The sequence below is a fragment of the Rissa tridactyla genome, chromosome 1 (assembly GCF_028500815.1).
Source record: "Rissa tridactyla isolate bRisTri1 chromosome 1, bRisTri1.patW.cur.20221130, whole genome shotgun sequence".
Classification (NCBI taxonomy): domain Eukaryota; kingdom Metazoa; phylum Chordata; class Aves; order Charadriiformes; family Laridae; genus Rissa; species Rissa tridactyla.
The window spans coordinates 32,199,251-32,225,445 of record NC_071466.1 but is presented as its reverse complement, the minus strand read 5'-3'; the positions used below and the strand labels follow the sequence as shown (position 1 = coordinate 32,225,445).

Sequence of the window (26,195 nt, the reverse complement as noted above, 5' to 3'; positions counted from 1 at the left end):
TGTTATCTTGTCAAAGGGAATGTTCGTTGTGTTTAGTAGTCTAAAAAGCTTAAAAGACTTACAGAAACTTCAGAATTTAGTATCCTAAATAGCTGACTATAAGGGAAAAAAAATGTGTTTTGTAAGCCACTTGCCAGCGCATGCCGTGAATCTGAATGGTTTGTGCTAATGTTTTGAAAATATTAAGGACTTTACTAACGCTGCTATTTTTGTTCTTAAGGACTAGATTCAGGACAAAGAAATTCTGAGAAAGGAGGGAGCCAGAGGGAAGACAAAAGGTGATTCAGGTTGGCCCTGAGAGCACACAGAGAGACTCATATTCGTCCCATTTGGTTTTAGACACATAGCCATTAGGAATGTGGTTTCCGTAGGCTTCATCTCTAAACAACAGCAAGGGAGAGACACGCTTCAGACCTCTCTTTTTATTGACTGTAGAGGGGGCTTAGGGAGGGTACAGTCTTCATTTCAGCATCTGAGGCTGACATAAGCCTTTGAGCTTAATTATCCTTTTGTTTTTTAATTCTGTGTATGTCAGTTATGCAACAAACATGAATTAAATATTAGCTTGAACCATATTAGAATTACAAAAAAAACCCCAATACAGTCCTAAAGCCTATTAAAATGTGTCTGTGCAATTAGTCTCCAAGCACACCGTTGTCTCCTCCTTTCTCACTCCCCATCTTTTTATTTTTCCTCTTGTCTCATTTTTCATGTCCTGCCCGTACGTAGCCTGCCACTTCCTCGGTTCAGGACTCATTAATTCTCCGTGTCCCATAATGTGCCTGCAGCACTTTGGGATAATAAAATAACAGTGTGAAGTCATAGCAAGCTGCTTCTACTTGCAGTAAGCAAAAGCCAAAATGTTGTCTCACCCCTCTCTGAAATACAAGCAGTGCAGATTCATATTGAATTAGCCGCCAACTGCTGAACACAGATACATTGAAGGACAGCCCCAGGCTGTTTTCAAACAGAAGTGCAGACTAAATGAAGCCTTGCTTGGGATGCTTGGAGGCAGCTGGATGTATATTGCTTGCCTCTGGGCTTGTGAAGAGTGGCAGGTAGGCAGTTTTCACACCCTTCCAAGTATACGTGGTGCCAAAAAAATGATAACCAATGTGACTTGCTGCTGAAAATACCGTGCACGTTTTGTGGTCCGCACAGCACTACTCAGCCAGCCCCTGGGATGGCTTCCCCTTGGTCCCTGCCCGGGGCCAGACTGGTGGTGGGTACATGGCCCAGCAGAAGGCAGAAGGAGGTCTCCTCTGCTCATGTCGTTACTGCCTCTGCCTTTCCCAGCTACACAAGGGTCCTGGGGGAGGTTGGTTGAGGGACAGCATTTTATTCACGGAGGAGGTACTATTTGGCAGGTATATATGGGTGGCTGAGAGGGGCTGCCAGTGACCTAATTGTGATCTCTGCCATGTGTGACAAAGATGTTTACTTGCTCCCTGGCATTACCAAAGTGGCTGGGGGTGCCGGGTTTAGTAAAGGAGGGAGAGTGAGAGACTGCTGCAAGCCCCCATCAGCAACTCTTGGCCCAGCATTACACAGACCTTCTCCAAAAGCTACGATAACCTCATGGTACTCGATGGTATTGGTGGATTATTTTTCACGAGTATTGCAAAAAATTCAGATTGTGTCACCTTTCGCCGGTCCAGCAGGATTGGCAAGAGGAGTTGGGGGTAGTTCCTCGTGGTCTTTGTCACCTAAACCAGTAGTTTTAGCATCTGATCTGCAGAGTAGATCATGCTTAACCAACCTGATCTCTTGCTTAACCAACCTGATCTCTTTCTATGAACATGTGACCCACCTTCTGGATGCGGGGAAGGCTGTGGGCCTTGTCTATCTGGGCTTTGGTAAGGCCTTTGACACCGTCCCCCACAGCATTCTCCTGGAGAAGCTGGTGAATCATGGCATAGACAAGTGTAGTCTTCGCTGGGTTAAAAACTGGCTGGATGGCCGTGCCCAGAGAGTTGTGATTAATGGGGTGAAATCCTCTTGGCGTCCGGTCACCAGTGGTGTCCCTCAGAGCTCAGTTTTGGGGCTGGTTTTGTTTAATATCTTTATCGATGATCTGGATGAGGGGATTGAGTGCACCCTCAGTAAGTTTGCAGATGACACCAAACCAGGTGGGAGTGTTGATCTGCTTGAGGGTAGGAAGGCTCTACAGAGGGACCTGGACAGGCTGGATCAATGGGCCAAGGCCAACTGTATGAGGGTTAATAAGGCCAAGTGCCGGTTCCTGCATTTCAGTCACAACAACCCCAAGCAACGCTACAGGCTTGGGGAACAGTGGCTGGAAAGCTGCCCAGCAGAAAAGGACCTGGGGTGGTGCTGGTGGCTGGCCAGCTTAACATGAGCCAGCAGTGTGCCCAGGTGGCCAAGAAGGCCAACAGCATTCTGGCTTGTATCAGGAATAGCGTGGCCAGCAGGAGCAGGGAAGTGATGGTGCCTCTGTACTCGGCACTGGGGAGGCCTCACCTCGAGTCCTGTGTTCAGTTCTGGGCCCCTCTGTACAAGAGGGACATTGAGGTGCTGGAGCATGTCCAGAGGAGAGCTACCAGGCTGGTGAGGGGTCTGGAGACCAGGTCATATGAGGAGAGGCTGAGGGAGCTGGGCATGTTTAGCTTGGAGAAGAGGAGGCTGAGGGGAGACCTCATTGCCCTCTACAACTACCTGAAAGGAGGGTGGAGAGAGGTGGGTGTTGGCCTCTTCTGCCAGGTGAATAATGACAGGACCAGAGGAAGTGGTCTGAAGTTGCGGCAGGGGAGGTTTAGATTGGATATTAGGAAGAATTACTTTACTGAAAGAGTGGTCAGGCACTGGAACAGCCTGCCCAGGGAGGTGATTGAGTCACCATCGCTAGAGGTGTTTAAGAAACGTCTAGATGTGGCACTTCAGGGCATGCTCTAGTGGCAGAGATTGTAGATTGTTTGGTTGGACTCGATGATCTCAAAGGTCCTTTCCAACCATGAAGATTCTATGATTCTATGAGTACTGAGTGCTAAGCAAGGGGCTATGAAATATTGTGATGATTGTAATTGCGTTGTTTCTTCTGCAGAGATATGTCCATATTACAATTGAAAGCAGCCACTGTAGTTACGTGGGGTTGATGTCCTTTATTCCCTTGGATGCTCGGGACCCTAGAGTATGAAGGTATCCTGAGAATATGCTTAGATGGTGTCTATTTCCAGATAAATATCATAGGAGTCAAAGTTCACATGTTTTTTTAATTTACAGTAATATTGCAAACTTGTTGCAATTATTTATATAAAACAAGCATTTAGGTTAGGATCCAAGAACTGTGTTACGGCTCCCCGAACAGTTTGCCTGTTATGTTCGGGGCACTGCAGGGCGTACAGGCGAGACGTTAATTGTGGCAGAGAGCTCTGGTGAGAGGGGTCTGTTTTGGGGACCCAGCAAGGTGGGGAGTGGAGGCTGTGTGACTGTGAACTCCAAAACCAAACACTCAGAAGTCACAGGTAGGGCCTCAGAAGTGGAAATTTTTATTTTATTTTTTTTTTTAATATTTGGTGATGGCGTGGTGGTTTTACCTTAGTATTTCTGAATCTTCAGGACATAAATGGGCCATGTTTATGAGTTCTAATCAGCCCAGAATGGCGTTTTCAGGAGTTTGGGGTTATATGCAGCTGCAAAATTAATTGCACTGTTGCTGGAAATACTTAACTGCTCTGACTTTCTCACGGGTAATCCAGTGTCATGGTTTAACCCCAGCCGGCAGCTAGGACCGTGCAGCAGGGCAGGGAGAAGAGGGAGAAAAGGAGGGGGGGGAAACCCCAACACCTCATGGGCTGAGATAAAGACAGTTTGATAGAACAATATCAGAAAAGAAAAACAGCAATAATAACAACAATAATAATAATAATGACACAAGTCATCCTCACCACCTGGTAAATTGGTGAAATCGGTACCTTCCTGAGCAGTGATTGTGGCTTCCTGCCCCGCAGCCAACCCCATTTATATACTGAGTGTAATGTCTATGGTATGGAATATTCCCTTGGCCATTCCATTGTTCTGTCTATGCTCCTTCTCAGCTTCTGTGGGAAGCTGAAAAAAGTCCTTGAATCCTATAAACATCACCTAGCAATAACTAAAACAATAGACATTATTGACATTCCTTTCAGACCAAATTTGAAACTGTAGCAGCCACTAGAAAGAAAATTAACTCTATCCCAGCTGAAACCAGGAGACATCCAGTACGCACTGAAGGAGAACCAAAGGGCCTGTGGTTTTACTGAGAGATGTCTCAAAGAGGAAAAGGGTTTCCTAAAGCAAAAAGCTTTGCCATCTAAATGTTTATGTTTTGTTACTCATTTTGTGTCTTCCCTGCTAGTTGTGACCGAAGAACAATAAAAATTCTGCTCTTTGAGTAGAGTTCTCTTAAAAAAAGAAAAAACCTGCAAAGCAGCATTTAGAGGCCATAAGGTGAGGAAGATGAGGAGTAGAGTCAAAATCTAGTAGTCTTTTGCTCCTAACCTATGTCTGAAGCAGCCTATTTTTTCCTTGTAGAGAGCCTTTTGAGCTTTAATTTTTACACTTAAAGGTAGGTAGCATGAATAGGCTCTAGATAAACCCCTAGTTGCTTTATGTAGGTGTTTTCAAAATTCATGCAAGATGCCAGTTTTTCTGAGGCCATGTTCAAAGCCTGTTCCAGTTATTATTTTAGCACAAAAATAATGCTAAATGGGTGTTAAGCTATCTTAATATCCAATATGAGTTAGATAGATGTGGTACATTTTTCATTATCTCTTCTAGATTTAATAGTCTAGCTAAATGGTCTAACTAAAATCTTTGTCTTGCAGGTCTGAGTACAGCCGTATGTCCTCTACCAGCAGTGAGTATAACTTTGAGAATTTTTTTTTTAAATGGATTCTCATGTTTTCTTTTTTCTGATTGGTAATATTTATTAACATCATCCTAATGTTATGATGGAGTTAACTTGGACACAGTGAAGCCCCCGTTTCTTCTCTTCTTGGATCTATGTCTAGAAACAGTATAGAAAATTAAACTGATTGGATGTTTATGAGCAAAATATGAGCCATGTGTAAAGTCATAAATATTGGAGCTCACAAGAATGCAAGGCAAAATGAGAACAAAATCTGTAGACATGATGTGGCCAGCGCAAATGGGTCCTCAGCCAAATGAGTTTGCAGTGATGAATGCCATTAAAGCTGGGGGACGCAGGAATAATTGAATGCTTATTGTAAGCTGGTGCCAAGGAAGCACTTCAGAGCAAATTCTGTGAAGCATTTCTTTGATTTCAAAGATGATAGAGGCTCCAGTAAGTGTCACAGTCTTTCTAGATGTTTACAATAGCCAGCTGAATTTCAGGTTATCCAGCTGATAAAAGATGAATCCTGGTGTCTGGATTGTTTTTTCTTTGTTTTTCATCAATGCAAAATGGTGGTTTTTTTCTTTTTAAGGAACAAGGAGCCCTTTTTCAGTCCTCTTTCTGTCCACTCCAACCATTTTCTTAGTTGTAGGACGTACTGTATCCACAGCACTTTGAAACGCAATAATGCTTATTCACGTGCAGCTACTAGTATCTCCCCCTTGTCAAAGTGCAAGGTGATGCCTGTCTCCCTGATTCACACCTAGACGAGAGCTTTATTTGTGCCAAGCAAGCAGAGCAAAAATTCACAGATGACTGATTGTGTTTTATAATCTGGATCTTTACGCGCCATGAAAATCAGAGGGGAAGAAAGCTGTCAGTTTTTTCTCATTCACACGTTCTGGCTGAAGCATGGAGAAGGGTTATTTTCCACCTCCCGTGGTCTTCAGCGGAGGGCTTTTATTGATTTCCACAAGAGCTGGATCAGACAGGGTTTGTAATGTCTGGCTCCTGAGCTGATGTGACTAGCAGGGAGCTCGCTGTCTCTCCTCCATCTGCTCAGTGTGTGTGTATCTGAGAAAAAGAGAATTCAGGGCAGCTTTTTCCTAAATTCAGTTGTTTCAATAGAATTCTGGTTTCCCGCTGTCAGGCGTGATTCTTGAAATGATTGGGAGGCAAAATCCAGGCAATCAACTTTTCTGTGATAGTAAAAGCATATTGGATTCGACTGGTTACACCGGATTTGTGCCCCGTCACCCCCTCAGTTCACAATTTTGGGTGATGGCTTGGGGAGCGTGCTGCCATCTTCCTCCACTTTTTGGGTGGTGACTCATGATTATTTGCTCATTGGGCAGATAAGTTCAGAGGACAAGGTGTAAGTAAAGTATTTCTCATCTAAAAATTTGGGGTTGATCCCTTAACAGCTTTGCCTGACTGCTGCAGGTCTTACAAATAAAGATAACAAATGACATTTGTCAGTCTTTGTTTTGATGAAATGAGCTGTTTGTAAGGGTAATTTTTGGTTATGTGGCAGCTCCAGCATGTCGTGCTCACTGTGGTCACCTCAGTGTCTTGCTGGCCGCGGCTGTCCAGAATATGTGGGGATTACAGTTGTATTTCAACACCAGTAATTTGTCAGTACAAGGAGGTATTATCATTACAGCAAAGACACAAAAGTTCAGGAGATGGGACGGTCTCCTCCTTTCTCTTTTCTGCTTCCAAGGCAAATTAACGTTGCTAGAGCTTCATGAGTAGCAGTATTTAACTTCGCATTTTGTGGAGTTTGTGTGGTCGGTTTGGTCAGACAGTGCAAGAGTAACAGAAACAGCTACATAAAAGGATTTCAGTAAAATAGAAATGCTTTCATGTCGGAGGCTGGCAGTCAGGGGGTGCATAATGCATTTGAAGAAAAGATTATTGGGGGAGAGATATTAGGGGAAAAAAGGTTATTTGGCCATTTTCTTTGGTGAAAAGCTTCAGCAAGTGCTGTTGTTCATAGTACAGAAAGCAGTCTAATCAATGATGCCATTAGGCCCTAACATAACACAAAATAAGCCGTTGTAAATTAAAAAAGAATCTCCATTACCTCCAGCTGCTTCATCTGAAGCTCCTGTTCTACTGAAGTGGAGTTTATCTAACCAGAAGGATTACAAGCTAATTTGGTTTTACAGGGGTCTTATTCAGTGGTACCATCGAGGCTCGTGTTTCAGTGTTTAATAAATGAACGATCTTCTAAATTTCTGGATGAACTCCACTGGACGGCAGTTTTCCACAGGCACACCAAGAGAAGGATAAGAAAGATTTAGCAGGTGAACTAAGAACGGCGGCCTATATCACTTGCTGCGATGACAGCAGCTGAACAAACTGCAGGGCTTTGCACCACTGCAGAAGCGTACAGGAACCCTAGAGCCCCCCACGTCGGAAGTAAAATCTCATCGGCCGATACATGGCAATGCAAGGATCATTCTGTACATGCACTATTTCTAGTTTGTTTTTTTTTTTTCCCTAAGCATATGGCAGCAGTTATCGTGGGCGACGTACTATTTCAGCAGTTCCGAGCCCTGCCTGGTGGGTTGCTTGGACCTTGGGTCTTACTCAGCATCTCAATTCTTTTCTTCTTTGCTCTTGTGTCCCAGCTTTGGGTAACCCAAAAATGCTTTGTCCTAGCAGCACGCGTCTAACATTTGTGGGTCTGTACAGTGAGTACTTTGGGAAAAAGCACCAAAGTTTGCAGAGCGTGTTTATTTCTGCAAGAAAACACAGCAGTTATCTGCCATGCGGGCTCTGGCTGTTGTCAGGGTGACTATGTGCCACTTTGCCTTTTTGTTTTGAGAGGAGTATGTAGGCCAAGCAAAGCTGTCTGCTTGATGCTGGGTTTTGAGGTATTACAGCTTTGAATGGTTCAGCAGTGTGCTTTCAAGGAAGAGAAGTGCTAAATTAATTTTGACATTTTTTCCCTCTGACTTCTGGTGTGTATAGCCACTTTTCCCTTTGTTCTTTAGCAGGAGGGGAGCTTTGTCTTATTAGGATGTTTTGCCCATTGGTGTGCTCTTCATTAATCTAGAAAATGTATTAAGCTTCTTTTTGTTCATATGTTCAATTACGTTTTCAATTATGGTTTTCAATTATCATTAGGGATCACTAATCATATATGAGAGGGAATTGTGCTAGACACTTTACACACACAGAAGAGACCTTTACTCAAAGTACGTGATACCAAAATATAAAGACCATAGGTGGCATATGGATACAGACAGTTGGAATCACAAAGAAATAATTAATTAGTGTTGGTCAGCACAATAAGCAACAGTCTCTGCACATCAACATTTTAATTATCTTCAAATTGCTTTGAGCTGTGTGTTTCAGGGATGATTCTCGACCAGGGAAGGGGAGTTTTGGTGGGGGATGCTTATTTTCTTCTCTGCATAATCTTTCCATTTATCATAATGGCTCTTCAGAAAGACTCAAAGCAGAAGTGGGCATTTTGTAGCAAGGCTTTCGTGATTTGTAACATTTGAAATATTCCGTACCTACTCAGCTCTGGAGCCAATTTAACGAGGTTGTCGTAGAAATAATTGTGGGAGTCGTTTGGTTTTTTTCCCCTGACATTTTTCAGCTAGGCAATCAGTCGGGAGGTGCCTGGATACACGTTTGTACTGCTCCAGCTAGGTCGGTAAATGAAACGTAAAACTGGCCCTATGGGATAAGATGCAAGTTTGTGGCAGATTTTAGGGCATTTGAGATAGTCGAACCCTGTAGCACGCGGTGGTTCATGTCGTGCTTCTCAATGAGGTAAAGGGCTTGTCGCTCATCCACTTTGCAGTTGGAAAGCTGGTAATTTGCTTTCCCCGGCTCCACTGCCTTTCCTTTAGCAGCTGGGGAATGATTGAGTCCTTCTGGGCTGTTTTCAGGTTGTTTGTATTCTTCCCTGGTAAACCTGAGAGCTGGGATATTAAAATTTTATTTCCGTGTTGTGCATGCTTCCTAACCCATGGAATTTCACCCACTTTCTGGTTCTAAAAATTAAGCAGAAGAGAGTTTCTTTTGGCAGATTTACAAGTATGTGGGTTACCAAGCACGTTTCGTTTTTAATAAAATTAATCTTTAAGTTATTTTCTGTTTGGTATTCTGTTCCTGTGCTAGTATAAATTCAGATCTTTGTTTTGAGATTTGGTCAATGTTTTGCCAGTGTCATCTGCATCAGCTCCTCTGGGCTGATTTTTGGCTCTTATTTTCTCTACAAGTAGCAAGGGTTGCTGCACCCGGTGCCAACATTGGAAGCAGAAATGACCTATTTGTACATGCTGTCATTCTGAGGACCCATCAAAAGCTGCTCAGGTGCAGATGTAGCCCATCAGGTAGGTTGTGAGGGGTCGGTGTCAGGCCACCTGTCCCATCCATGCTCAGAGCTGGCCAAGGCACAGTTACATGACAGTTTTGACACCACTTCCATACCATGCGCATGTAACAATGTGCCGCCTCTCTCTTTTGCTCTTTCTGTTTTGTCTGGTTTTCTCTCTTCCCCCCACCCTCCCCTGCCACCATGGCACCTGCTTCTTGATGTTACCTGGCAAGAATCTTCCTCATCCCTCTCTGTTTGAGTTATTAGATTTTAAGCGTTGTTGGAAGGAAATGAGAAGAGGAAAAAGTATCCCTGAATAAAAGAGAGAGTCAGATCCAGCCTGAGCTCTAGGCCCTTTATGGAGGAGACCAAAGTCAGCATCTCCAGTAGTTCTCTGATTTCTATTTCTTAAGAATTTTTGTTACTGAACATTCCAGAGACCAAGGGACATCCGTTAAAATGGGCACTGATGGATCTTTTGACAAAAACCAAAAGGTGTAGCCTTCATGGTTGCAGAGATAATGGGAGCTGCGGGAACGTAAGGATCTATAGAATTAAGGAGATGCAGAGGTGCCTTGTAACAATAGCATATGGAGAAATGGCTTCCCATTACTTGTGTATCGTTTCAAAATCTGACGTCACTTAACTGTTAAGGGTGATGAAAAATAACCAGGAGCAGGAAGCGGGACTGGGTTTGATTTGGGCTTTTAAAAATCTGGCACAAAGCTGAAATTTCATAACATAGTTCCCTACTTTAAGTTAGGTTCGTTCAAACCAGTTCTGAGCCAGGTGCTGCTGGATTGGTTATCTTCTAAGTATATTCCTCCAAACAATGTAATTTAATAAGTGTAAGGATATAATTATATTATTTTACTGCAATGCAAAGATACACTGTGGTATATTGTTTCTTATTTCCGTAGAGAACTGAGATGCTTTTACAATGGCTGGCAATGAGCTGTATTAAATACAATTGTAACAACAATTTACAGTGGGCTTGCCAGCATCATGCTGCATTTACAGAAGGTGTTATTATAAAAGGAAGACTAATTAAAGTATGAGGGGAAAATGGAAGAGGAAATTGGACCCAAATCATGTTGGGCTCTTAGCCTGCAGCACCTGTCAATGTTGCAAATTCAGGTGTTTTATAAAGTAGTGAAATCTGAAGTGTCAGCTCTTGGGGAAAATACAGTGAGCATCTTCTGCATATCCTGCCTGGCCTTTGTTATGCTGCTAGAGGTAAAGGGCAATGCTCTTTCCCACTGTGGCTCTGTGAAGAAGGAAAATGCCACTGCTACGTGCCACCTGCAGGCTTTGGCTGCGCAAAACGTGTTTATGTAGCTGCTTGTCATCAAATTCCACCACAGTGAAGGAACAAATGCTTGTGTACAGGGTAGAAAAGTGTAATACTGAACCACAGAAAGTTGAGGTTGGAAGGAGATCGTCTGGCCCAAGCCCTCTGCTGAAAGCAGGGGCGGTGAGAGAGGGGTGCTCAGGGCAGCATCCCATTGTGTTTTGAATATCCCCACAGCCTCTCTGGGCAACCTCTTCCGGTGAGTGACCACCCTCACCGTAAAAATGTTTTTTCTTATGTTTAAACAGAATTTCCTGTATTTCAGTTTGAATCATCAGCCCAGAGCAACATCGGCAGGCCCTGTTGCTCTCCAGTCCCTAATTTTCCCTCTCAGTTGCATAATTTTTAATCAACAACCTCCTGTTTTGCTGGGGTATTTGACCACACAGCACCCTCCCCACTCCCAGCCCCACCACCACCCCAGTCTCAGCCACAAGCATCAACAGATGATGCATCCTGATTTTCAGGGAACCCTCGCCTATGTCGGGAACGGGACAAAGTTACCACTTCTGCTGAGCGCCGTTGCCTGGAAACCATGCTGGAGATGTTGATATTGAGTTAACATTGTTATTTGCGCTTTTACCTTTCAAGAAGTTGAGGTTAGGATGCGGTAGTAGGAGAGATAGCATCTTGAGGTTGGTCTTACTGCATGTGGTTATTTAGAAGCATAAGGAGTACAGAGGAAATGTGCCCTTAAAGACATGACTAAAGATGTCCAGTGGACCGAAAGAGAAGATAAAAAAGAAATGAGGCACACTCATGTGTAAGGACATGCGCAAATGAATGTGTAACTGTGCTTGAAATCATATCTAGTTTTGATTTTTGCATGCAAAGTGTGTGGCATTAACCACAAGCTCACCCTTCCCCTTGTAAAGACTGAAGTTCCTGTTTAAATGTATTTAGCTTGCAGTAACCCTCGTAGCTCTGCTCTTTGTTGAAATCAGAGTTTCACTCTTTGGGATCATTTAGCCCACACCAAGCTGTGTGTCCCGTGGTTAAATTACTTCCTACTGGCTTTGGGCTAACTTGGGATTTCTATATCGTTTAGGGTATAAGTGTACCCTAAATAGTTACTGGACTGGGGCTACTGAAACTCTGTTTTTGTTGTTTTGTGTATTGTTTTCTGACCACATCCAGTCAGTTGGGTTTTTTTCCTGTCATGTAGATCCAGCAGATATAAACTGGATAAGTTATTAAAAATAATAATAATAATTTGTGTATGAATGACGATCTGAATGTTTTTCTAGCTCCTCTTTTAAGCACACATAGTCATAATCAAAACCACATAAGCAAATATATCCTCTGGCTCATTTTCAAGCATGATTCAGGAGCACAGGTAATCTTTGATAGACATCGAGCTATCAAGTGCCACACAATTCCAGTAAAAATTCACAGGAAAGATTTTAGAGGAAGTTAGATTGGATTATTAGGTGATGAGGGTTGGGTTTCCCTCAGTGGAAGTGTTACTGCTGCTGTCCCAGAAAGCCACAAGGAGCTAGGCAGCCATTTAGCGGGTCTTTTACCGTGAGCAATGGGCTGCAGGAAAGATCTTGGCATTCCAAGTTCAGCTGATAGAGTGATGCCAATGATCTGGAAATTGCTGAGACGGCTGTCTGAATTGTTAACGCCCAAAGCAGGAAGCTAAAAAAATAAATCTGTCCCATGGCAACTCCTGACTCAGTGGCAGTAGTTGTGGTAGAACGGGAGAAGCCATCTGACTCACTGAGTCTAATGACAAGACGTGTGAAGGCTGAAGCTATTAAGGCAGTTTCTACTAAATGCGTGCTGTTTTGACAATGCCAACAATTAGTTTCCTCGGTTTATGGCCACAGTACATTATCGGGATGTGTTTTCTTTAATTTGAACTTTTAAAAATAAATAAATAAAATCTATCTACGCAAGCTCGGTGGGCAACTGGGACATTTGGTAATTGGTGCGTGCCACATTCTAGAGCAGTAGTTGTCCACTGCCTGCCTCATTTTTGTGGGTACCTCATATTTGTTTATTAGTAGTTTCGGAAAGAAATCTTGTATCTGTAATTTCTAAAAGGTTCATGAAATGTTTGCCAGGTGACTCTGGGCTGCCACCATATGGGATCAGGATGAAGCACTGATGACAAAGCATGCTTTCTATTACTGCTTCCCTTTTCCATCAGCTGTTACAGGGTAGGTCTTTTGAAACGCACACTGCTGTCGGCTGAAAAGATTATGAGATTCAAAATAGTTTTCCACTGCTGTCGAGTCCAAATGGTTCCTTTGTTGTGATGCTAATATTGTTGATTGTCTACAGAGACACAAACATGGCAATGCTTGACCATGCCTCAGGGTTTGATCCCGTAATTTCTTTAGGTGTGTGTTGCGTGTAGATGCTTTGTTGTGGCTTCTACCTTCTCTCTGGCTGGGCTTCCCTGCCACCTCTTTGTGATACCAGGAAGGTTTATGCAAAAGCACAAACTGATTAAAAGATGTCTGCCTGAAAATTAACGTTTTTAGTCAGGTCGGTTCTCTGAATGCCACCAGAAGGCACAAGCCTGATTACTGCTTGTCTGAGAGCTTCTTTTCAGTCTCTTTGGAGACTGTTTCAACTTGCACCTCGACCTGACACATGGGAAGCACTGGAAGCACTTAGCTGGGAATAGTAGGGGGAAGAGTGCCAGCACTGAAGTTTTAAATTGTCTTAAGCCCATCATAAAATCACACTCTCAGTTAACTAGAGTACATTGTGTGAGGTATGGAGCTCATTGTTGGACCAAATTTGTCAGCTGCTCAAGTGTACAGTGTTTCGGGTTTTTTTTAAGGCAATGTTCTTTCTGCCCCTTTATAAAAAACATATTTTTGAGAATCTTAGCTTTACATAGGAGTTGGATTTTAAGAAAATACAATGCTTGCAACCAGAGGACTTTGAACAGTATGGTATTGGATGCAGTTTGAATGCTGACATGCATTGTACAGCTTTTGATTTACTGGTGATTGCTGATGGGAGTTTTATTGAATTACTACACGTTGCACTCTGTACAGAATCTGATATTAATACTAAAGATCAGTGTCTGGGTTCTGGCCAAGTATAACGATCCGTATCTTTCCTTAAGAAAATTTTATGATTGGGAAGGATGTGCATCTTTGCAAAGCTGAACTCTAAAGTGGAAATCTGCAGCCATTTGGAATACTGCTCTTTCTGTGTTTCAATTTCAGGCCCTCTTCCCTTCACTAGCCACCTAGAAAGCGAGGTGACTCTTTTTTTATTAATTCTACATACAGTATAAAATAATAAAACAAATTAATGTAATAGTTGAGCATTAATAATCCCTGCACCTTCCCTGCGTTTCTCCACTGGACAGAACTTGGCAGCAATATAGGCTGGTACATAAAGTCCCGTGCCTTACTCTGGTGGCCCAGGCTCATTTGTGCCAGTAGCATCACCAAACTCACTGGGGCAAACCCTGCGAGCAGCAGCTCACCATTGTGCTTCAGTTCCCCACGCAGGGGTTTCTGATTAGTGGTTCTTCTTGTGTGTTTCTGAAAGACACGGGATGACCATTACCAGCTGTTTTCCACAGATCAGGAATACTTTTCAAGGTATCAAGAAAAAGTTTCCTTGCCGTTTCTCTTATGGGTATTGGGTCTCCTGTGAGAATTAATCTTTATGTAATGAAGCCATTTGAGCTCCTAGATGGGCAAATAGGTAGATTGTGGCTTTTGAGTGAAGACATCCAAGTCAGTGAACACAGTTTGAAGATGCCAAACCATGTGAATCTGTTTTATGGCATCTGCAGACCGAGACTCCAAGACAGCTCTTGAATTGTGGTGAACTGTGTGGGAGGGAAGGGAAGAAGGGAAATGACAACAGCTGACATCCAGGAGAATGTCCCTGAAGGTGTGCGAGTACACCAGCATTTTGGGGGTCTTGCTTTTCAGCAAGTTAGTAGCTGAATCTGTGGTTGAGGAGAGTATTGAAGCAAGACTTCAGTGATCTCCGGAGAATAAGTAGATGATTTGGATTATTTTTTCTTAAATTGAAATTCTGATTATTTCTAACACTGCTGTTGCCAATGTAACAGATGATGTCAGCAGCATATTTTGGGGGAGGAGAACACCATGTTTCAGAGCATCATGCAGCAAGAGTAAAGAGCTCATGGAGAAGATCACAGCATTGGCAGAAAAATCCTTATCTTGGAGGGGGGTTCTGAGGAACTGCCAGGAAGTTTTCTTGCTTGTAACCATGGTATGGAAACACCCACTATGGGTTCCTGCAGTTTGTCTGTGTGAAGATCCCATAGACCTTCTTCTCAGAGTTGAGAGTCTCACTTTGCTGGGTGCTTAATATACAGTAAAGCACAGCCTCTGCTTTGACATGCCTACAGGCTCGGTAAAGCCTACGTAGAGCACACAGACACAGCAAGGAGAAGGCTGTAGTGTCAGGGACATGGGATTACACAGCCAGAAACTCAATGTGGCACTCCCATCCCTTTCTTTTTAGCCTGTTTTTGAAGGGAAACATGATGTCAACATGTGCCATCATTCTTCACAGAGACACTGACTTCTCACAGATATCGTTGGAACTGGATGAAAGGCAGTGGGACAAAATTTTGTCTCCATGGAGAAGAAAGGCTGTCATGTGAGTTCAAGTTACCTCTTTTCCTAACCTACAGCTGGACGGTCAGCCCACAGGCAACACAGACATACCTTTATACCAAGTGTGAACTGCGTCTTCTCTGCCAGGTGGTTGGGGGATAAGTGAGAAAGCTGCAGTAGTGTGAATGAGGAGATGAGGGAAATAGGGGCTGAGAGTATATCTGTGACCCAAGGAGTCCCTGACTCTTCGCCTTGCTATGAGCAGTCAGCAGCCTGACTAAAGGAGTCAAGGAAGTTGGTTTTGGAGGATGTAACGGAAAACGTGACAATCACATAGTTCAAGAGCATTTCTTCCATAATGCTTGTCACAAAAGCACACCTCATCTGTTGACAAAGTGGTAGAACAAGGTAAGATACTAGAACAAGAATGATCTTCAAGATAAGCATATAGGCCCACAAACTTTCCCTCCAATTTTAGTTGCATAGCTGAGGCACCTAAGTTGGAAGTGGAGTTCCTTGGTTCCCACTACGCTTGTGGACAGTGGAGAGTGATGGGCCTTATCTGAGGTTTGATTCTGTCTCTCACTATGGACTACAAAAGAAGCCCAGGACAGCCATCTGTTGGGTACCTCCCTTTCCATGGGATGGCTCTGGGCCGCAATAGTTGTGTTTCCTATGAAGAAGATGAAGGTCATATGGTTCTGAAGGCAAGGCAAGATGGTGATCTTGGCACCATAGACCATATGACTGCAAACAGGAGAGCGAGTGTCAGGGTGAAGTTGTGTGATCAACTTAAGATGTGTCGCTACAAAAGTACCCAGGCCAACCTAAGGGAGTGGGCAGGAGTACATGGAGAGGTGAAGGATGGGAGATGGCCTCTTTCAACAGCAGCTTAAGTTGATCATGAAAGGTTACCCTTAGGCAGGTCAGGGGAATGTAGCTAGTGAAGGGGGGTGAGAATTCACTGGGGACTTTAACACAGTGGGGAGTTTCAGCAATTGCTGCACCAACCAACAGCAAAGGTACCACATGATGAGATCTGCCGTTGCTTTTGCTTGATCATGCAGGGCCTCTGTGGGCATTAAGCGTCACTTTTAGATAAGATTCATTCCTGCAGGGTTGGCTGCATGCTGTACATGAAGGGCAGTGACACCTCGTAAGACGGTTCATATTAATGTACCAGAGAAAGCTTTTTATCTCCATCAGGAAGATATTGGGCTTCATTTTCCATCTTTTTTTTTTGATCAGTACTTTTTTTTTTCTTTTTTGGTTCTACAGTGACTGGATAACAGCACAGAGAGCCCGTATCATGTGCCCATCTGGAGGAGCAGATTGATCATTTTGCCATGCTTGTCAGTACGCTGGTCTGCTGTGCATTGTCTATACTGCCTTAGTACGGGTGGAGGAACGAGCGTCCTGGCACCGTTATCTCCATTAGGGAACGTTCAACTGCAGCTCCGCATGAAAATGCTGCTCTGATGGGAGCGTGACAGAGGTTTCTCCGCTTGTCGCTATGCTGTGCAGAATATCGCCTTTCCTATTGCTTCTAAGCATCCTTCATGAGTTTGAGGTGGTGCGCAAAGCAGGGCGCCCTGAGAAGCACGTTATCCTGCAGCCCTGCATTTGTCAGATGCTATTAAGCAGCAGGGAAGGAGAATGGAGGAGCTGGTGAATCTGTCACATCCTGCTTGTTCAAAAGATTATTGACGCTGCATAATTCATCAAAGCACGACCTAGCAGTGGGTTCTGCTGCCAGGGGTGTCCAGTATAACACTTCTGTTGCGGCTGCCCATAAAGCGATGCTCCTTGTTTATGAAAATTGCCTCTGTCTTTGTGTCTGCCCATGAGCCTTTTAATTAATACACGTAAAACAATCAGTCTTGCCTTGAACTCAGATAAAATGTGAAGGTCCTGTTCAGAGAGAAGTGCTACCATTTTGACATTTCTTTGTGTTTTGGAATGGGCTTGAAATAGGGAAATATTGACATTTTCTGTGCAAGAGAAATCCCAGGAAGTTTCAATTAGGAAATAGAGTGTGTTGGGTTTTTTTCTGACACTATTTATGCAGTGATTTTTTTTTTTCATTCCCACAGTTGAAATATTTTGATTTAATTAGCAATGAACAAAATATGCTGATCTGTAATGTTCAGTTTTGAATTATTTCATTACCTCCTGATAGCAATTATTTCCTGATAATGAAATGAAGTACCGCTCGATGGGAGCTGCAGTTCAAGAGCTTGGCGTCTTTGCTCTGACCCTCTCCCATTGCCTGATTTACATCTCCTGTAGGGCATCATGCAATTTGGTCAGAACAAAATGTGAAATCTTACTGCCTGATGTAGCGATAAAGGAAACGAATCTGTGCAGTGCCCGAGAGGTTCAGGCGTTCCCGTAAAGCAGCATGCTGCAGTAGGAAAATGGGAGTTTGTGTTCCGATGTTTATGTTTCATTATCCATGAGCCAACAATGTGCCCTTGTTGCCAAAAAGGCCAATGGAATCCTGGGCTGCATAGGGAAGAGTGTGGCCAGTAGGTCGAAGGAGGTCATTCTCCCCCTCTACTCTGCACTGATGAGGCCACAACTGGAATACTGTGTCCAGTTTTGGGCTCCCCAGTTCAAGAGGGATAGGGAACTACTGGAGCGAGTCCAGCGAAGGGCAACTAAGATGATTGAGGGACTGGAGCATCTCCCTTATGAGGAAAGGCTGAAAGAGCTGGGACTCTTTAACCTGGAGAAGAGAAGGCTGAGGGGAGACCTTATTATGGCATACAAGTATCTAAAGGGTGGGTTGAAGGAGGATGGTGCCAGACTCTTTTCATTGGTTCCCAGTGACAGGACGATGGGCAATGAGCACAAGTTGGAACATGAGAAGTTCCGATCAAATATGAGAAAAAACTTCTTTACGGTGAGGGTGACAAAGCACAGGAACAGGCTGCCCAGGGAGGTTGTGGAGTCCCCTTCTCTGGAGACTTTCAAGACTCGCCTGGATGCAGTCCTGAGTAATGTGCTCTGGGCAATCCTGCTTCAGCAGGGGAGTTGGACTAGATGATCTCTAGAGGTCCCTTCCAACTCTGAAGATTCTGTGATTCTGTGATGTTGATTCTCAATGCAATATTGTGGGTCAGCTAAAAGAAAAATATTTATGTCAAGTATTTGTAGGTTGAGTACTTCCTCTGAGTTTCTTGTAGGTGGCTAGAAAACTGAAAATATCTGCCACAATTTGGTAATGCGCTTTCCCAGGCACAAACTGGGGCTGGAATCCAGTCTGATTAAAATCCCTCTTTGCCATAGACTCCATCCTAGCTCACATACTTACCAGGTTTGCCTATCCCTATAGGTAACTCTTCATTAAATATCTCCTGGTGAGTCTGAGAGGTCTTTAGGTCCATATCTTGATTCATCAACAGAGGGTTAGGAGAGGCATTTCAGGGAGACAAGTAATTATCTCCTTCCTAAGCTCTGCTATGGGCTGGTTTTAGGCAGTCAGTGGATTTCACAGAATGGTTCCAGTTGTAAGGGACCTTAAAGATCATCTAGTTCCAACCCCGCTGCCATGGGCAGGGACACCTCCCACTAGACCAGGCTGTTCAAAGCCCCATCCAGCCTGGCCTTGAACACTTCCAGGGATGCGGCATCCACAGCTTCTCTGGGCAACCTGTTCCAGTGCCTCACCACCCTCACAGTAAAGGGTTTTCAGCCATGTCCACTGGAGAAGCCTGGAAAATCAGACATCATCAAGACTGCTGAACGTGGGGACTTCTCCTGAAATAAAAGAAGTGGTTGGAGCACTGCCCCGAGAAGGGACAGGTCCTCATGAAGGGCAGCTCCAAGGGGAATGAACCTGGGCCTCTCGCAGTGTAAAAGAAGGACCATCCTGCCAGGTCGTGTCCAGATAACCCAGTAACCATTCTGCTGGAGCCAGGTGTGCATGAATCCTGAGGTCAAAAAGCAAACGCAGGTGGGAGACTTCTCTGATGTAGGGTTATTCAGGTGGCATGGGAGAAAACTCTGCTCATTTCTTCTAGGGACATTTCACCTCTTTTGGGGTTTAATTTAAAATGCATGCATACCCCAGGGAGAAGGACTTGTAACTCCAGTTCCCTGTACCTCCATGTGACCCCTGCTGCTTCCCAGCTGCTAGGGTTGCTGACCTGAAGTTACACCCGCTTGTGCCTGCGTTGGGCCAGGAGCCCTGCCTTCCTGGCCAGCTGCAGCAAGGATGGTGTTACCAGATACCTGAGTCTTCGTGGTACCTCTCAGGGGTGGTGGCTGCCTCCCCACCTTCCACGCCAAGGCATCAGAGCACTTAACCCATTGCTTCCCGCTTCACCCATGGGTCTTTGTGTCATTGGATCGCCACTGTTGTCATAGCCAACCTGCTAGGCACCTCTGGCTGGGGGAGGGCTAGGCAGCTCTGGATGCCAAGAGGGTTGTCCTCTTGCAGGCACCTACAGAGTGAGGGGGCAGGAAAGAAATTAGGAAGGCAAGATCATCCTCCACAGGTTTTTCAGAGGCGGCAGCCTCTCTCCATGCACTTGTCAGGGGACGTAGGCAACTGGGCTAGACAGAGAGGTATACCTGTCCTGGCAGTCCCCAAAACAAGGCAGCTTGGATTTCAGTGAAGTCATACCAAAAATGAGTCAGCTGGCCCAGGCAGATGTGACAGCACCCACTGCTTTCTGTCAGATTGTCTTTCTGATGAAAAGATCCCGGTTTCTGGGCAGCGAGAGGAGGGGAGGAAGAACCACAGGGCAAGAGAGCCGTTCTGCTTTGCAGGACGTTCTTTTTTTCTCCTCTCGGCAACAAAATAAAGATAATACGTAGAGAAGGACCCATCCAAAGCTCAAGCATAAAATATCAGGCCACCGTCAGCTCCCAGCTTTAGGACATCAAGTGCAACAGCCCCACAGCATTTGGGCTGACTGTTTGCTTTAACCTCTCATGGGTGGTTAATACTACCTAACAGAGGAGTAAAAAGTTTAGAATTGTAAAATACTCTTTCAATCCTGGTAGTAATTACCCCTTAGCAATGTTAGTGCTTTGCCAACTCAAAGAGAACTCATCCCCTTCTGTCCTAGGAAAGAAAAAAAAAAAAGTAATAGCTGTGAGAACTGTGGAGCTTATTTTCAAATAGATGCCTCAGCATTTTGATATTTTCTGTGGGATTAACTAGTAACACAGGAAGGCTAATAAATATGCAGAGCTTTCGTTTGCTTCTGTGACAATTTGCCGAGGGCAAATTGAACTGTGTCATGAGAAATGGTGTCGTTTCCCCCCCTTCCTTGTCAGTTGAAGCAAAAAGACTTGTTAGTAACATAGAAACAATTTGGGGCTTATCGTCAGTTGAGGGGAAGTTTCTCTTAGCTCCTTGCCTCATATTTCTGCGTTTCTTATGTTTCTCTTTTTACCTCCCAGAACAGAAAGGGCTGATGTTTTATAAGCACAGAAGCCACATAATGAAAGGTGTAAAAGCGCTGCAGCAAAAGCATCCTTGCTAACATAAATTAGATACTGATGCTCTTTCTCTACTGATTTGTTACACTTTCCCCCCTTCAACGTAGCTGCTTCTAGCTGGGAAGAAAAAAAAAAAAAAAAAAAAAAAGGTGATTTGCTCTGCTCCTAGCTCCTAACGATGGCTTTGTGCCGTGCTTTGGTGGTCTTCTGAGGCGGGCTCTGCGAGCATCTGGTGCTGATGGGCACAGGCAGCGATGGCTGCAGAATACTAATGCTGGGGCTGGCTCCCGCAAGGCTCCACTTTTGAAAAATCCTTCAGCCATTCAGTGTCGGTGCACCATGCTGAGCAACAGGAGGGCAGAAAAGCCATGCTCAGGGATTTTTTTTATTTTATTTTTTTTTTCAATGCAGAGCAAGAAGCCGGCAGGAACGATGGCTCTTTGCTTCGCATTGTTGTGCCCAGGCTTCTTTCAGAGCTGCGGTCATTTATATGCATAAACATCAAGCCTGTCACTTGTTGCAGGCTTTGATAGCGTTTGTGTAACAAAGGAAACGGAGGGAGAAAAGAGCTGAACATCTTCTATTCCAGTCTTAGAAAATGAATGACTGCGTAGCTATGGCGATTACTTTCTTTCTGGTTTTATTAGATCACTGTCCTCTGCAATTTGTTTTCCCTGCTGTCCTGTGCAAAGGACCACGAGAGGACCTCCCCCCACACCCCCTGTGTCTTTCTCCCACACTGTGACTATCCACAGGGGATATCTCCGAGAATTACCTACCAGTAACAACTGCCACAGCAAAGCCTCTCGCCATATACTGACACAGGTTTATTTTTTTTTTGCTCCAATTTTTTTCTTCCATTAACCATCTGACAAAGTCACTCCACGTCACCCATTTCATGCAGAGATATGAGAACTCTGCTGTAATTGTATTCTTGATGATTTACTTGATTTTTCTGTGTCTCCCCTAGGCAAAATGCATGCTTGCTGTTTGCTCTGTATACCGTATCTTTGCAGCTTCTAAATTGAAGCTGACGGTATGTTTACTGGTCATCTCTGGAAAGCTATGCAGTTGCATCTAGCTTTTCTCTGAGTCTCGCAGCTATTCGGTATTGAAAGGCAACTAAAATACACTACTTGTATAATACTGTTTTTCCATTAAAGCAATTGCTGAAGTATCACAGGAATGTTATTCTGATGCCAGGAGGGAGGAGGCAGAGATTCGTACTGATTGCCAATAGGAGGGGAAACAGCCTGCGAGACAATCCCCCTATTAAATGTGGTCTGCGCAATGAAAAGCTTGGGAAGCCTTTCTAAGGCTTCACACATTTAGGCTTTGTGCCCAGGCTCGGGGTCTCGGTTTCAGAACACCACGTGGGGGGAACCGTCTCACCAAAAATATCCAGATTACCTGGATAATTTATTAAACTGCCTCGGATCCCCATTCACATGCACCTTTATTGGCAAGTGACTCCAGCAGAACAGAAGTGACAGTTTCTCCCCTGCCCTCCAGCCAGCCATTGCTCTGCCTCTGAGCTATCACAGAGCTTTTGGGGACAACTACAGAGAGAGCCCCTGTGAACATTCCCAAGGCTAACTAGAGGTTTCTTTTTCCCCCTGAGCAAGTGTAACTTTTTGTGCTTCCTGATTTTACCAGTCTTCCCTAATCTTATAAAAACCTTGAAGCAGTGGTATTATAGTCTTCTTGATGGTCTGAAGATATAAACAGTGCAGGATTTGTAAGGACAAGTAATATCTTTTCCTGAAGAAGGACTCATGTGCCTGAAGGCTTGTCTGTTTTTTCTCCCAACTGTATCAGTTGGTCTAATAAAAGATATTACCTCTCCCTACAAACTTTGTCTGACTTATTAAAACAGTTGCCTCCAGGACACAGAACGCTCTTAACCAGGTGGAAAACTCCAATGTCAAGGTGATAGAGTGGAGTTCAGTGGTGCGGTTTCCATGCCCTGAGCCAACTGGCACGAATTAAAACAAGGTGGGATGAACACTGTCCACCCTGATCATTCTGCACATCATTAGTGTCCCTTTCACCCCCGCTCTACGTCAGCGTTTCTGTCTTTCCTACCTTTTAGCTGCATGGGGCAGCTCTTTTCTAACACAGAAATGCACATTGGGTAACATATCTTTTGGCTGCTACCTCAGGAGAAACAGCAGCTCTTATGGTATGCTTGATGAAACCTCTCCCTCTTCTGATTATTTTTTTATTCGTTGCTATATCTCTGTAACTTATTTTTAGTTTACTGCAGGTGAGCTTGAGAGAGGTGAAAAAAAGCCCAGTGTGACTGAGTAGATTTGTTTCTCCTTTAAGGATCACCTAAACGTTGACAACTCGGTTACAAATCTTAAAGGATATTTTTTTCTTTTTATACTCTCAGGTGAACTTTCTGTGGAAGGCATACAAGACCCATTTCTTGTTAGTGTACATATTATCACAGACCCAGGTGAATCCAAGACTCTTCAGCAAGCCATCGATAAGCTTCTAGCCTGGATCCATCCAGACCTCCAGCTCTTTCGAGTCTCAGAAAGACGAGTGCCCAAGAAGCGCAGGAAGCCGGGGAAGGCTGGTGTTTTTCAGCCAGCCCTTGCCATCATTCTGTTTCTGCAGGAGGAATATGGAGAAGAACCGATCTTGCAGCTCCACAAAACCTTCCAGCGGCCGCCTTGGCATTACCACCACACAGAGCGAGTGCACGGGAAGTTCCTCCCTTACATGCCATGCAGCCAGGATTTTTACACTCTGGCTCCGGAGACTCCTCTGTGGGCCATTCGCCCGGTGCACTACGGGAAAGAAATTATCCGCTTCACTATATACTGCAGGAGCGAAAACTTTGTCGACATTTTGAAATTGTACGAGCTAATACTAAAGAGACCGGTATGTCAGAAAAAAGCGGACTTTTGTGTTTTTCCTGTCTATTCTAACATGGAAATAGACATTCAGTTTTCTTTAAAAAAACTTCCGAAGGGCCAGGTGCCAATGCCGACGGAGTCGGCGGTGCTGGAGTTCAGAGTAAAAGATGTGGGGCAGCTCGTGCCTCTCTTGCCCAACCCTTGCAGCCCCATCAGTGAAGGCAGGTGGCAGACAGAAGACCACGATGGCAACAGGATCCTTTTGCAGGTAAATTCAGTACACGGGGAAACAGAAGCACATTTATTGGGTTTGTGCAGGAAAGCTTAACCTGCAATGGCAGCCAGAAGAGGAGGATTTCTTTTTCTTTTGTTTTTTTTTGTTTTTTTTTTTGCTCTATCCTAGGAGAAGGAGCCAGGACAGTACTGCTAAAGAAAGAACTTGAAACCCCTTGCTGCGTGTGTAACAATAATCAGGAAAGCAGCGGATGATACTATCCAGATATCAGTCAACCCCAGTTTATGCAAAGAGTGATGTGAGATGAGGTAGCTGTTTAAAAGAATGAGGAGAGAAGGAATTATGAGCCCATGGCTGATGGGTGTAGTTTTGTAAGAAATACGGGCAGAGAACTGACAGGGGTTTATAAAATAGCTCTCAGTTATGAGATTTTTATGGAAGACAAGCAGAATTCCTGATGGTGCTTATTATTTTCTGGCATTACAGAGTGACAAACTGCATCTCTCTTTTGCGCAGTGACTATCAGGATGGGGAGAGAGGTGGTGAAGGAAAAGAAAGGCGCCCTGAAGAGCAGCCTGAGAGAGACATTCCCACAGACTCTCTTTGTGAACAAATCTCAAGAGCTCGTAACCAAGTCCTGAGAGAGAGTTTATTTGTTAGGACATCTGTAGGCACTATATCTGGGCAAGGTACCAGCATGCTCTGCTTCACTACACCACATCCGAGGGAGATAAAGGGGATAAAAAGCAGCAAGCTTTTAATAGCTGCCTGCCCTGCAGAGGAGGTATCTGTGGCAATCCAGAGCCAGGTTAATGCGTATTCCTGCGCTGCAGAGGTATTTATTGCTGCTTAGCATTCCGATCAAGGAGCACAGACCCTCACCTTTGGAAGACTCTTGTTCAGATTTCGAAGAAGGGTATTTTTTTTTAGAGTGAGTTGCATTCATGAAGCTTGTGAAATTCCCCAGCCTTGTTTCTGTGGAAGGGGCGTTGTGGGTGCCATCCTTCCACTGTACGCACCTCCCAGCGTGCAGAGAGGTGTGTACAGCCCCTGCAGCACAGTGCCTCCGGGTTTGTAGCTCCTGGGACTGGAAATCCAGGTACATGGGGCATCTGTGCTCTGGTGAGTCATGTCCAGCTGGTGGTGGAACCTTTTGATGCCACTTTGCAGATGCTGCCCACAGAGACAGCCCATGCCAGAGCTGAACAGCATACATGTAGGGCTCAGGAGGCAATTCAGCTTCCCTGCCCATCTGCCAAGGTAGTCACCAATTGTCAGGGTTACTGCTTGCATTGTAGGCGTATCTGTGTTAGCCTGAGATAACTTGTAAACTTAAGCTTACAAGAGCCGCCACGAAACTTTTACACAGCAACCACGCTCACCCACGTTCCCTTTTCCTTGTTCTTTTTCAGGAGGTTTCTGCTATGTGATATAACTTCAGTTTATCGGATCTCGCACTGGTTTCAAGGAAATTATAGGGAAGAGTAGAAAAAAAACTACCACCACAATAATAGGGCTTCTAAATAAGGCTTTCGATTTCAGCAAATTTTCAGAAATAACAGTGCCAGGCAGTACAGAGGTAAAGCGAGACTTCTACCGAAGGGCAAGTTGAGGTAAAACCTGCAAAGAAAATCAGAGTAAGATTTTAGCCACATGCACCAAAAGAGAAGAGCAAAAGCCGGCTAAGCATGGCCCCTGAGCACAATTAATTTTCATTTCTGTTTTCAGTGAGGAGGACGATGCTGAACAGGAGGGCAAAATGGCAAACGGGAATGAAGTTACAGAAATGGAAGTTATCACACTGGAAGTGTGGTGAAGCAAAAGAAGTTTAATATATGCAAAATGGGGGGGAAATAGAGACTTCAGATCTAACTTAGGCTATTGTAAAGTCATGAAGGCTAGGTCCTGGTATATAAGTTTTAAACAAGCCTGTACAATCAGAAGTGGAGCTCTATAACTATATACTATAGCTATAACTATAGCTACAACTAAATCAATGGGAAAATGTCCTGTTTGTACTCAGATGACTATAAACCACCAGTGCAACACAGCCATGAAAAGAAAAGTGCAGTTTCTGGTGCGTACCAGAGTTAGTATCCCCTAAGGAGTGTGGGAAGTGCTTGTGCCATTGCATAAGGTCCCCCAGGCTTCACCTGTCTTCAGCCCTGGGCTCCAGAAAGGTGACTTCGGAGAGGTATGGGTATGGGGAAGGGCTCTCACCCCATGCAGAGGAATGGAGAGACTGTCTTACAAATGGAAACTGGAAGAGTAGGGTCATCTGAGCCTACCCAAAGTAACTCGGAAGGGAGCTCTGACTGTGCTCAGAAAATATACCAGAAGGTAAACGTCAGGAATGGGAAAAGGCTGTTTCACTAAATTACTCTTCTTGCACAGGAACAGAAAACTGTCGATAAATAGATTTAAGTTGGCAGTTATACATATTGATGGTCAACTACATAACAGCCACCCAGCAGGTGCAAACAGGTTAATACCCTATTTCAAGTCAGGATGGTCAGTTAAGGA

General features: G+C 44.4%; 1 protein-coding gene across 1 annotated transcript in view; it reads left to right on the top strand.

Moving 5' to 3' along the window:
• Nucleotides 1-26,195, top strand: part of FAM124A (family with sequence similarity 124 member A) — a 45,625-nt gene that overhangs the window by 7,734 nt on the left and 11,696 nt on the right. The window contains exons 2-3 of the mRNA XM_054182247.1: nt 4,824-4,855; nt 22,966-23,705. Of these exons, the coding sequence (XP_054038222.1) occupies nt 4,824-4,855; nt 22,966-23,705 (772 nt within the window). The remainder of the gene's footprint in view (nt 1-4,823; nt 4,856-22,965; nt 23,706-26,195) is intronic.